At 40.8% G+C, this 12,871-nt stretch overlaps 1 protein-coding gene across 24 annotated transcripts in view; it reads left to right on the forward strand.

Annotated features, from left to right (window-relative positions):
• CACNA1C (calcium voltage-gated channel subunit alpha1 C) overlaps positions 1-12,871 on the forward strand; it is a 464,806-nt gene that overhangs the window by 316,271 nt on the left and 135,664 nt on the right. For 14 of the 24 annotated variants that reach the window (XM_038153848.1, XM_038153846.1, XM_038153850.1 and 11 more), the window contains exons 8-9: positions 2,449-2,552; positions 9,011-9,183. In XM_038153848.1, the coding sequence (XP_038009776.1) occupies positions 2,449-2,552; positions 9,011-9,183 (277 nt within the window). Of the gene's footprint in view, positions 1-2,448; positions 2,553-2,928; positions 3,033-9,010; positions 9,184-12,871 lie in introns of all 24 variants that reach the window. The other 10 variants (XM_038153847.1, XM_038153871.1, XM_038153858.1 and 7 more) reach the window with 1 other exon arrangement.

Genomic DNA, 12,871 nt, shown 5'->3' on the forward strand with positions numbered 1-12,871 from the left:
TCTGCCCCTCAGCTTCCCTGTTATGTATATAAATGTGCAATAAAAAGGAGAGGAAAAGCTGACCTCTGAAATTTTCGGTCTGAGAAGTCCCAAATGCTCTGCTGTACCAGAATGCAGGTCTGCTTTACAGGACTAATTTGTGCTGATGCTAGCTGGTGCAATTGTTATGCAATTGTGCAGGCATTGGGAATAACAGAGTACACTATATTCTAGTTATATACTTTACCAGGACATGGTGGAAGCTTCTTGCCATCTGGAAATTTCTTCATACCAGGGAAGGTTTATCCTTCTCCTGATGTGAATATGACCTCTGTACCTGGCACCCTGGCTTTTGCTCTTTACAATTCTCTTGTACCACAGCTTTGAGAAGTTCTACTTTTCCAGCTGACTTTCCCAGTTGACAAAAAATCCCAAACTGATGCTAGATAAATACCATGCAGCTCAGGCTTTTTTTATCACCATCTATCATAATTAGAGGGATGTCAATTCATCATTGTGCCCACAGTGGTAAATTCTTATGGTGGTTTTTCAATGTCATCCCTGCTCATTGTTTGTGCAGATTGCTTTAAATAGAATATTGGTGTTCTTTGTAGGAGAGAGAGGGTGTTAAATCTCATTTCTTGCTTAATTCCAACTTGGGCACTTACATTTTGGCCTCCTGTTTCCCAGCTGGGATCTCAGGTGAATTTTTGCTTCCATCTTTGTACTCGAGGATGCTTTGTTCTCATTAAAGCCCTGATGTGCAGTAGACATCAGGGGTGCTACTTTTTGGTCACATGGGATGAAATGTGGCTTGCAAGCATAAAGAGTAATTAGTATGATTTACAAACAAACTGATAAATTCTGCAAAACTATAAAAAGGGAAGAAGTTTGTTATGCTTAGGGAATGTTAGCAGCTCAGGTACTCTTCTGCCCACCAAATGTATATATCCTGTGAGGAAGGAGCTGATGAACTGTTTTCACAGAGGTAGCTTTTGAGCTTGTTTTTTATGAGTCTACTTCAGTTCAGTCACAGCTGAAGGAGCCCTGAGATGGAGTTCTAGATCAGTCCATTGACTGTGGACTACTGCCAGACAAGAACTTTAGTAACTCTACTTTGGAATAAAAATGGATAACGGGCTTCCATCCACAAAGAACTGATTATATTAGTGTTACGCTTCTGTCTTGTCTTATTGAAGGTCTGAAATTCCTTTCCTGAGTTGTTCTGAATCTTGAGTGAAATTACCTCCCCTGAAGTGTGTCTCATTGCCCATGTATGGAAGGATATTTCTCCTGTGATTCCAACAAATGTTTAGCTTGCAAAGGAAACAGCATTTTCCCGGAAAGAGAAGACAACATTTTCAAAAGAGTGGAAAACAAAGGAATGTAGACTTCTTTGTGCCTTTAGGTACTTTAAATTCTGCAATTTATGTTCATAAATCAATTTAGTGCTCCTGAAAATGTTAAACACCATCTGTTTCTTTAATGGTGCTATTTCTGGATTCAAAGATAATTGTTTATGAAGAGTAAAGAAGGGATTTGGGTATTTTTACAACCATTATGAAAGTGAGATTCTATTAAGGTATTCAGCAACTTTCCAAAATTTTGAACTTTGAAGGAGACTTCAAGATGAAATAGAGTTTATGCACTAGATGCTTTTAGAATATATACAAGATCTTATTATGGGCTACAACTGGACTCCATATAATACAGGTTCTGGTGCTAAGATAATTTTCCCTGCTTCATGTGCTTGAAGTAGTGTGAAATCCATGTCATTCAGTTTACACTCTCAGACTCTCTTAGTATTCTGTTGTGTGGGAATTATGTTTTGATAAATGAATCATCCTTCAAGACAAGAGAATGAAGCTTGTGAGGAAGCTTTAGGAAACACTTGACCAGGTCAGAACATGGTGGGCCTTGAAAAGACCTTCCTCAAGAGAACAAAGCTGCTGCCCTCACTGTGGTAAACTGTGAAGATTCCCAGAGCACTGCCAGGGAAAGATCAGTATTTGCCCAGTTCCCACCTGCTCCTCTCTGAGGTACCCATGCTACACGTGGGATGTAAATGTGATCTGACAGTACACTACCAAAAACTAGAAGTATTTTCCCTGGCAGCAGAGGGTCACATATGTGAGCAGCCAAGTTTAGTATTTGTGGGGTGGACCCTTTGGGGTGCTTTAAGTAAATTCCAAAAAGTAAGTCCATAATTTTGAGCATCCAAGGAAGTGCCAGTAGGGCACATCATTACATCTTAGGCTGTATTAGTCACTGACTAATAATAGGTCAGTGAGGAAATAGATGAAAAAAACAATCAAAGGAGTGGTCACATCAGAAAGAACACACAGAAACACTTGGTATAATTATGTGTAAACCAACCACAGGCTCTATTTACAAACCTTTCCATCTGTTCCTTTGCCTAATCATTTCTGCTTTCCCTCTCTGTCTTCTAACTTTCCTTCGTCTTTCCAGATGCAGGACGCTATGGGCTATGAGTTACCATGGGTGTATTTTGTCAGTCTGGTCATCTTTGGATCCTTTTTCGTTCTAAATCTGGTTCTTGGTGTGTTGAGCGGGTAAGCTGACAGTTTTGGTGTCCTTTTTCCAATGCTACAGGGCAAGACTCCATAATAAGGGTTCTTCCCTGTCACCAGGATACTTTCAGAGGGATTAAAAATCTGAATCCAAGGAAGCTTCACATCAGCTCTGAAATACTTTGACAAAATGTTCAAATATTGCAAATAACAATACAGGTAACAAAAGCGGTGTTATTCCCTGACAGAGAAATTCAACCTCAGGGCCTTCAAAATTATTTATGTCAACCTGTCATAAATTTCCAGAAAACTGGCTATTGAAGAACCTTACTGCTGGTGACTTGGGATCTCTTTGGCTGGAGCCTTGCAGTGCTCAGAATCTGAGCTTGTCTCACTAATTATCATTCCACTCTTCCAGGTCAATGATGCCATAGGAAGGGACTGGCCCTGGATCTATTTTGTTACACTAATCATCATAGGGTCATTTTTTGTACTTAACTTGGTTCTCGGTGTACTTAGCGGGTAAGCAGTACCAGGAAAATGTTTTATTATTGTTTATTTTTAAAAATTTGTATTTCTATTCCTACTCTCTGGTTACCAAAACAACGGTCAGTGGCGGGTTGATCTCAAGAACCTTAAGAGAGGGCCTAGGCTATTGCTGTGCCAATAGCAAAATACAGCATTCCTAGTATCACAGAAGGAGGCTTTTGATTAAATCAAAGGAATATAAGACAATTTTGTGTCTGTGAGACATTCCTCTACCTGTACACTGTGGGAAGAGGACAGTGCTGTGCTCTCCTGTGGGCAAAATAATCCACGCACCATAGAAGAGGATTATAGTAGAGTTTCTGGAAGAGTCAGTAGGACTGAAGGAGGAATGAGAGCATGAGACAAATCCCTTTACATCTGTAGGATGAGATTCCTGCCAAATTATGTCTTCTCACAGGAGAAATTTTCACATTGTTTAGAATATCTAAAGCACAGCCTACCAGGAGACTATTTTCCCTGGAGAGAGTCTTGGGCACATTTCTTCTTCAGTAAGCCCATCTTCTCTATTGTGCAGATTGCAAACTTGGCATGATGCAGGGAGAAAAGATCATTTCCCTCTGACCTTTTCCAGGGATGAACAAAGAAGCAGGAGAAGTCCTGTTAGTGTTTAAGCATTTTTAAGACATCCAGACATTTAGCTGTATGTCAGTTCTGCAAAGCAGAACCCTTGCTGCAAAGCATCATTTTAGTAGCTTTGATTAAAAACAATGGGTATTGTCCCCAGTAGTTAAAAACTTTACTACCCCTGGGGAGACACATAATTTAAGGAATCAAGCCAGCACACATTCCTTGCAAGATTAAAAAAAAAAATCTTCTAGGATTAGGCTTCTAGTACCATATTTGGGCATGACTGGGGGCTACAGACATTCTGTGTACATGGATAAATATGGTATGAGGACTTTTATGCATCCCCTTTTTGTTTGTACCATGCTGCCTCCTTTGATGAGCTCTAAATGAGTTTGATTAGGGCCTCTACCTGTTGCCTGAGTAGGAAGCCCTGAAGTCCTTTGTCTTTTGATAAAAAGAGAGGGAAAATGATCTCTGAGCAGGAGAGAGGAACGTGATGCCTCGTAGAAATGATCTCCTCGGTACTTGGGCCAACAAGTTAGGAAGGGCAGCAGCGAGACTGGGGAAAAAGACCCACCTTTAGCCATCTGGCAAAGAGACAGGTAATAGAAAGTCTGCAGGAGGTATTATTTCTGTCTTCATGACTCCACTGAAGGAGACTAGCCACTGTGACAGCTGCTGCAAGGAGAAGGGTTTCCATGCCATAATGGAAGTGTGGAGAAAATCCTTGGTTATGAAGTGTTGGGCAATAGTCTGTGTTTGCATGTCTGGAGAGTGATGCCCTGGTTCAGTTTTGAAACACAAACTCCTCGTTCCTCCTGGTGGATACTCTGCCCAGCAGGTAAGGATGTCAGCACCAGTGGGGGATGATGATCAGCTGACAGGGAAAGGGATCTGTTCTAGCAGAGGTGTACTCAAGGACCCTGTAGAAATGTTGTTAAAGATTATATGGTATCTGATTGGATAAAAAGTGCCTGTGAGCCCAGCCACGAGGAGCACATAGTATTGAAGCACTGCTGATTCCAATTTACCTGCACTTGGATTTGTACCTGTGCGTAATTAACAATTTGATTTCCTCTCTCTTTCATTTTCAACTCAAGAAAGTGATTTGAAGCCTAAATCTTCCACCTCCTGCCATACTGCAGCTAAACCACCACAGTTAGTGGTAGGAGATGGAAACAGTCTGTAGAGGGAACTGAAATCAAAGATGAAGTTCACCTTGTTTAAGCTGTGAGTCACTCTTTCTGGCTGTCTTCACAGTGTTATGACAGCTGCACTGTTTCTGCAAAAATGTCCCCAACTGGAGAAAAGTAAAAAAGAAACTTAAGAATTTGCATCCATGAAAAAACACAGAAATTATGGGAGAAATGTTCCAAATTTTCTTTGGTCTATATAAGCAGTTCTTAAACAATTAACTTTCTCAAGCAGTTCCAAATTCTGCTGAGTTACAAAGTCTTCACTTTGCAGATTCAGCTTTTTCTCTTGGAGACTTGCTACTGCTATTAGTCTGATCTATGTTGATGATCCACCTGTCTGTTCTAGATACAAAGCAGCATTCCTGGTTATCTCTGAATATCCATTCTGGGCATCTCTGATTTTTTCCTATTTATCTATTTCAGGAGCTTCAGCTGGCCTGTTGTGTAGGTAGACTTCACAAATGACAAATTAGCTTGGGGAGGGGTTTAATCACTTCTGAATACATAAGTGTAATTAATTGTACTCACAAAGATACCTTGATTGCACCTGCAAAATGAAATGCTGGATTCTGCTCTGCTGAAAGAGCTCTTTTGTAATTTGTTTTTCCTCAGGTATGTCATCCATTCATGGTCCTGCTGAATTTACTAATCACACACTATCCTAAATAGCATGTCAGAGTATTTATATGTGGAGCTGTAATCTCCTCCTGACTTGGCTGAGCACAGTATAAAATTCATGTACTCCAAAAGAATTTCCAGTCAGCAGATCACACAGTAGCCCTCCCCCAGCCCAGGCAAAACAATTCCCCATCACTGCTCTGAGCAATGATAAGAAGTCACTTGAGATCAGAGATGTTCACATCTGTGTCATCTGTTTCAGTTAATTAATGAGGAAAAAAAAGGCAGAGGGGGTTCAACCTTCAGACAAGTACACCTAAGACTATAGAGTCCCATTGCCTTTACATTTTGATCCAAATCCCACGACACGGGCCAAACAAGCAGTTGCCTAAGGCAAATGGAGGGCAGGAGAACAGAGGTTTCTTCTGCTTTGAGAGGATCCTCCAAAACACAATTGGCTGATTTTGATGCTTTTACTGCCAAGAAAGAGGTCAGAGTGAACAGGAGGCTGGCTATGGTTGTAGCTCCTCCTTGAGCAGTTTTTTGTGACCTTTCAGGTATTTTTTCTAATCTGTCCCCTCTTCCAACCCTTCCCATTCCTTGGTGTACTTCTCAGGGTGGATGAGATTTGGAGCCTTGTGCTCCACTTTGAGTAGTAAGCACGAGTTTTGAACTGTTAGAATTTTGCTGTTTTGCTCACTTTCCATCTCGCCTCTAAATGTGAGAAATCATATCAGCAAGAACAACCTAAATTCCATCATTGGGATAGGAAAGAGAAATTTTCTTCTGAAACAGCACATGATGCAGAGCTGGGTGTTTATGATCTTGACCCACTCTAACCTCACACAAAGAAAACATCTCTCCAGAATACTCTGCTCTCTGGTATTCCCATTGGCAGGCATTTCTATAATTTTCTGGGAGAAGTAAACCAAAGTGAAACAAACTGAATTGTGGTAAAAACAATCAGATTCACCCACTCTTATTCTGATGTTTTGGGTTCACTGAAAAGAGACAGATTGCTCACTAGTTCTGCAAGCCTTTGTTGACCTTACCCTGCCATGACCGTAAAGCCTTTTTTTATGAAAGCAATCTCTAGACTGAACATGGCATTTCCATCAAAAGCTTCTTTGGTCCTTGGCCTGCCTGCCGGAGCTGCAAACAGTGACCATTTATTGCCAGCTGTGCTGGAGGCAGCAGTAATGTGTGCACCTGCCTGCAATACACCCTGGGCTCAGGCCACCAGCTCCCTTACCACGGGATGGAAAATGGCCACTGATAAGAACTCTTGATTGTGAACTACGTGTGCCCAAGTACAGGCTGCCATTCCACGTGGGAGGTGGTTTGATTTGCAGTAGCAATTTCCTGAGCCACCTGTTCTCAGTGGTTTAGTGTTAGTAGAGCAAGAAATTAAGACCATTTGAACCAGTTGTCTTCTTTGGAGAATCATCTGAGATGTGGAGAGTCAAGTGTTGTACCAAGGGAAGAGACATGGAATTGCAGGTCATTTACACAAGGCAATCACAGTATTTTGCATTGTGTTAGAAAACTCTAGGTTCGGCCCATTTCAAAATTGGACCCATTTGTTTTAGATTCTAAAATAATACTTTATGAGTTAAAAACCTAAATATTGGAATTTGATTCAACAAACAGGCTTAATAATACATTGATTCATTCAGTGTTTATTTTTTTGAGACTTAATTCATTAATTTGGATATGGCAGTGTAGCAGACCCAGGGGAAAGGTGTTACTGAAGCAGAAAATATAACCACCACTGATGGATTTTTTTCCTAACAATCTTTGTGCAGTTTTTATTTATTGTTGGGGTTATTTGTTTCTTTTATATTGTAAATAGTAAAATATCGCTCCCAGTATGAGAAAGTTTCATTTTTCATTTTTTTCCATGCCTTGAGGCTGAGTTTGGACCCAGAGCTGACTGTGGACTAACTTCAGGCCAGAGAAGCCAGTGGTTCTCTTCCTCACCTCCACCTTTTTTATCACACTTCCTTGGGAGGACCTGAACCCTCAGCAGCACAACAGGGGTGCAGATGACACTGCCATACATTGTCACATATTTTGGCTAGAAATGAAGGGATCGTCCTGCTTTGATCCTGCTGCAGTGCTGGTTTCATGCACAGCTCAGAATTCTGAAAACCTGATCCAAAGCCTGTGAAGTTCATGAAAGTCTTTCACCAGGTTTTGGACCAGACAGGAGGAAAGTACCTCACCTTCACTGTTAGAAACCCACCTCCACTTCAGTCACATGGCACACACGAAATTCACATTCTGGCAAGGATTTTCATTATCCTCATATTTTGCCACCAAAATCAGTGGTAGATTTCCTATTCATTTTAGCAGGAGCAAACCTAAGCCAAATGCCAAGTGGAGTAGCAGTTTGTTAAATCCATTCATTGCTGACAGTCTTCAGCAACAGTAATGGATAATGCACTGGGGAGAGTGGCTTTACCTCTTTTCCTAGAAAGAGTGGTCTCTATTATCTGCTGTGTGTGTCTTGTGTAGTGATCTGCTTCAGCAGATAGAAGACTTAATGCTTACGTACTCTTGGTCCAGCAATTTTCACAATCATTAAACTTACTTTTTAAAATACAAGTGTTAAAACCTGGTTTAGAACCACATGAGTCTCTAAATAAGGGAGGTCAGCATTTCTTGAAAAAAATTATTGCTGAAAGAGGAGAAGAAACAGCACTGCAGCCAAAAGGAAGACAAAGCCAAGAACCCAGGATCATAACTAAGTGACAGGGAATTCTTGTTCTTATTCCCTGTTTTAAGTCTATACTCCCAACAGTGCTCTTTCATAAAACTATCATCAAATCTTATGCCCTGTCCACTTTCTGGCAGAATCTATTAGTTTTGTCTATCCATAATTTATCGTATTTGTCCGCCCAGTTTGACATTTTAAAAATATATTTCATGTCAGATAACACCCTCAAATGCTGAAAGTCTTCAGTAAAACTTTGAGGTCTGAGTTTTTAACTATATTTTGCCATACTGTGGATGAAATGGTCCATAATTAAATATGTACAGGATTGTGAGTACCATTAATTACACTTAAACTAGCCCAATTTAGTTGTGATGAAATATAAAATCTTAAACACACATTGAAACCTGGCTATAAATTAGAGCCACCAGCTCACTCTCCAGATGTCAGATTATTGTCAAACAGTTCATCTTTAACCATTATTCATATAGACATTTGTAGATAACTCTTGGAGAATACCAAGTGTTTACAGAATGTTAGAAAATGTCTGGTATTGTACATAAATGTTACATATATGCTTTATTTGAATTGTCAATCAAATGCTGAGAAGGAAATTTTTGAAAAAGGTATCAGTCTTTTCCTAAGTATTGATAGACATGTGGACACTCCAGCTGTTTTACACGTGTGTGCACAGCAAGGATGCTCCATACATGTTTGTCTGGAGAGAATAGAAACAGCTGGATGTGCTACACAGACTGAGGAGACTTTCCGGTGGAAATCAATCTAACCCATTGTTTTTCTTCCATCTCCTTCTTCTTTCTGCCCATGTCGTGTCCCTGCCTCCCTCTTGCTAGGGAGTTTTCCAAAGAAAGAGAAAAGGCAAAGGCTCGAGGCGATTTCCAGAAGCTACGGGAAAAGCAGCAGCTAGAGGAGGATCTGAAGGGATACTTAGACTGGATAACCCAAGCAGAAGATATTGATCCAGAAAATGAAGATGAAGGCATGGATGAGGAGAAGCCTCGAAACAGTAAGCAACTTTCTTCTCTCACTTTCTTTTTATTTTTCTCTCTCTTCTTCTCTGTCTCTCTCCATGTTTTTAGCCATAAAGCCTGTGCCCATCTGCTGTACTGCTGAGGTGGCTTCTAAGGAAGAACAAGTTCTTCCTGAGACATGCAATATGCTTATACATGATTCCAATTTAATACTTGTAGGAAACCATGGGAAGCAGAAACACGTGTACAATAATTGATATTCTGCAGATCAGTGTTTAGTCTGTGATAGGGGCATTAGATCCTGAAATTAAACAGATGAAAGGTTAATACTTGCTGGTAAAGTCCACTACTGAGAAAAGTTTTAAATTACAAGTGTGCCCTCCATTCATTCATTTAATTGTAGCTCAAGTGTTGCAGGCTCTTTGCACATGGTTGGTTCCTTTGAAAGCAAAGGTTTCTCAGGGAAAGCAGAGCTACAGTATGGGGGGACGGCCAAATCAGCTCTGTTGCACCTTAAGTGGGCCATCTGCAACTCCACTGAAATCAGTGGATTTGTGTTTGCTTTTGCCAGGATGGGTTAAGCTCTCAGACATTTCTTCTAAGGGTGTTATTTCTTACTCTTCTTTTTTGGAGTTGACAAGGTGTTTGTACAAAGTGAAAATTCACCAACAACCCCTAATTAGAAATCCTGAAGAAGGAGGGGCTTGAAGAAAGCACTGCTTCCCCAACATTTCATTACCATTATTGAATCTTCTGCCACCTTCTCTTTTACCATCATGGTCTGTGTAACACTTCAGAGCCACTCAGCAGTTGTCATTGCTGGCTGTGCACTTGGGAAATGTCAGACTTGGAACCTTTACACAGCCCATGGACAATGGCTCTACTCTTGGCTTTCATCATGGGAATGTGCATTTTCTTTGTTTGATTTTGGAAGACAAGACATGAAACATGTTCCTAGATGTCACCCTTCTTACCAAACAATCAAAATCTATGGAATGATCCCATCACAAACATATATTCCAGTAACAGGAGGATTGGACAGGGCAAAGTTGAGCTTTTCTGTCTTCAGCAAGATTTTTAATAGATGTTCATGACCTTTAGAATATTAGTAACCACTACTGCTGCCAAAACAATGAAGTTCTTTTAAAAAAAAATTGGTCATTAATATCAGGTTATCCCCACAATACTTGGGTATCTGGACTTGAAGGAGTCACTGTGGTGACTTGCTCAGACTTTTCCCAAATCAGATTATTTTGATTTTTATGCTGGTGTTTTCATAGCTCATATAGTTTACTTTCACAATTCAACCTCAGCAATCATTCAGAAATAACTGTATTAATCATGTCCAGAATTTGCTGCTCAGTGGCATAGCATACATGAATAAATCAGATGAGGATTCACTGCGTGTACTGTTGAGTGTGGTCAATCCATATTTGCAGCTAACAAGCTGCTTTTATGGGTGGTGATATTAAGAACTGAAAGGTAACACATCTCCAGCTTGTTACCAGTTCTTCCTGGTCAATTTGATAAGGTGAGTTTTGTAAGACATGGTTTATCAAAATTAGTCCTCTCACATCTGAGTCAGAAAAACTGAGAAGTAATAGTTTCAGATTAAGATAACATCACAGAAAAGGTACTGTGAGTAAGTGACAGGGCAGGGCATTTTGTTTAGGGTGAGGTTTATTTTTGGTGTGTTATCTCCTGGGTTGAATGTTTTGGCATTCCTGCCAGCAGTCAATCACCAGTAGGGTTAAATTGGAAGAGAAAGATGGCATTATTTCTCTTCCAAAAGCAATCTACAAAATAAGTAAAGGACAGATGGCACAGATGTCAATTCCCTCATGAATCCCTTTGGCTTGAGTGTTCCCAAGACATTTGAATCCCACCTACTCCCAGTCCAAGCTTACATCACCAAGACTCCAATGTCTTCCTTGTTTTCTTGTGTTTAGCTCAGTGGCCTCCTATGCACCTTCAGTGTCTTTTGTTCAAGTGCTCATCAAAGCTCGTCACCTTCTGTTTCCAGTACAGCATCTGAACTCCATGGCTGACTGTTACTGCCCTTTCAAGCACACTTCGTTCAGTGACTAATTAATGTTGACTTTTGAGGTATCAGCCCTGAGAATTTCAAATGACAGATGACTGAAACACGTAGGGCAGTTGACTGAAGCATGCAGGGCAGTTCAGACCTCCTCAAGCTGCTGTGTTAGCTCAATAAACTTCAGGTGTGGCCTTTGCATCAGTGGTGTTGTACTGATGCTCAGAGGACATGTGCTCCTGCCTGACCTCTGACAGTGATTCACACCAATACTTTAAAGAAGTCATGTCAGTTTTTGCTTCTTTGCTTTTCCCTTGGAGGTTGTTTGGGGGCTTGGCTTTTTTTCTTTTTTTTTTTTTTTTCTTTTTTTTTTTTTTTTTTTTTTTAATAAAGAGCATCAAAATAATTCAGAAGTTCAAATTAAAAGTACTTATTAATCTAGAGACTCAGCTAATGCAAGTTCTGAGACTCAGCAGTTTACACCATCTGGGCTCTGACCCAGGTAGTCTACCTAAACTGAATCATCCCAAACACAGAGAACATATGTTTCCTATCTTTTCTTTGTCCTTGGCAGCTACAGAGGCAGATTTTGCTGTCTTTTAACTTCGTAGAGAGTGCTGCCCACTTGTCAGCATGGGCACTGCCTCCTGTAAAACAGAGGACACAAGGTGGAAGGGAAGAGGAACTCACTTGCATCCCCTTTTGGTTTGACTGCCTGTGACAGTCCTTAGGGCATCAGCATCATATTTTGCACATGCTGCTGCTTTCCTGAGGCTCTCAAACGTTGCCCAAAGCCTCACTGGGTGTCTGCAGCCCTTAATGAAGTTACCAAGTCCAAGGATACAACAGAGAGCACCTTAGTGAAGGAAAGGGTAAAAAAGGAAGATAAATGCAACCAGAGTTGGACAGCCTGTGCAGTCTTTAGTCCTTGGTCTGCCAAGACCTCTTCTCTCCATAGCAGAGGTCTTGGCATTTTGCTAGGCAGCTCATCACCACTTGTAGCTCACATGGATTGAGAGATGTTCACAGAGCAGCCTGAGCTAATTCCCTGTCTTTTGAGGAAGCACCACATTTAAGGCAGTTTTTCCATGCTGTTTGCAAACACGGATTTGCCATTGTGACAGATGTGAGGTGGGAAATGTGAAAAGGCTTCTGGGGGCTGTTTGTGTTGATGGTTTTGTTCTGTGCTCTTTCCCTGACACGCCTTCCACACGGCAAGAAAGCTTTAATTTGGTGGAGGGGAGAAACACATCATGTCACAGAACAACTACTGAATTCAAAATTACATGATGGCAAAGAAAACTGCCCCTCCTGTTGCCACAGTTACTGGGAATTTGCACTTTTATTTTCCCTTCCTGAGAGTGGCCTCGAATGCCTCTGTTGCTGTGGTCAGAAGCAGGAAACTTCAGTCCAACCCAGATTCTCCTCCTATTGAAATTAATTGGCAAAACTCCCACAGACTGCAGCAGGGTAACAGATAATCTGTGAATGGGCAGGGTGAATTAATTTGATATTTCTGAGTGCTCAGATTTTGTCCTCTCTCCGTTTCCTCCTATTTCAGTTCTATTTGCTGCCACCATGTGCAGTGAGAGTATGACCTCACTGATGTCAACAGAGTCCATAAAAGTAAAAAAACCCACTGCTATGTAAAGGCATTCCATGATTCCAGACAATCAATCCTTCTTGTT

The sequence above is a fragment of the Motacilla alba genome, chromosome 1A (genome assembly GCF_015832195.1).
Source record: "Motacilla alba alba isolate MOTALB_02 chromosome 1A, Motacilla_alba_V1.0_pri, whole genome shotgun sequence".
Lineage (NCBI taxonomy): Eukaryota > Metazoa > Chordata > Aves > Passeriformes > Motacillidae > Motacilla > Motacilla alba.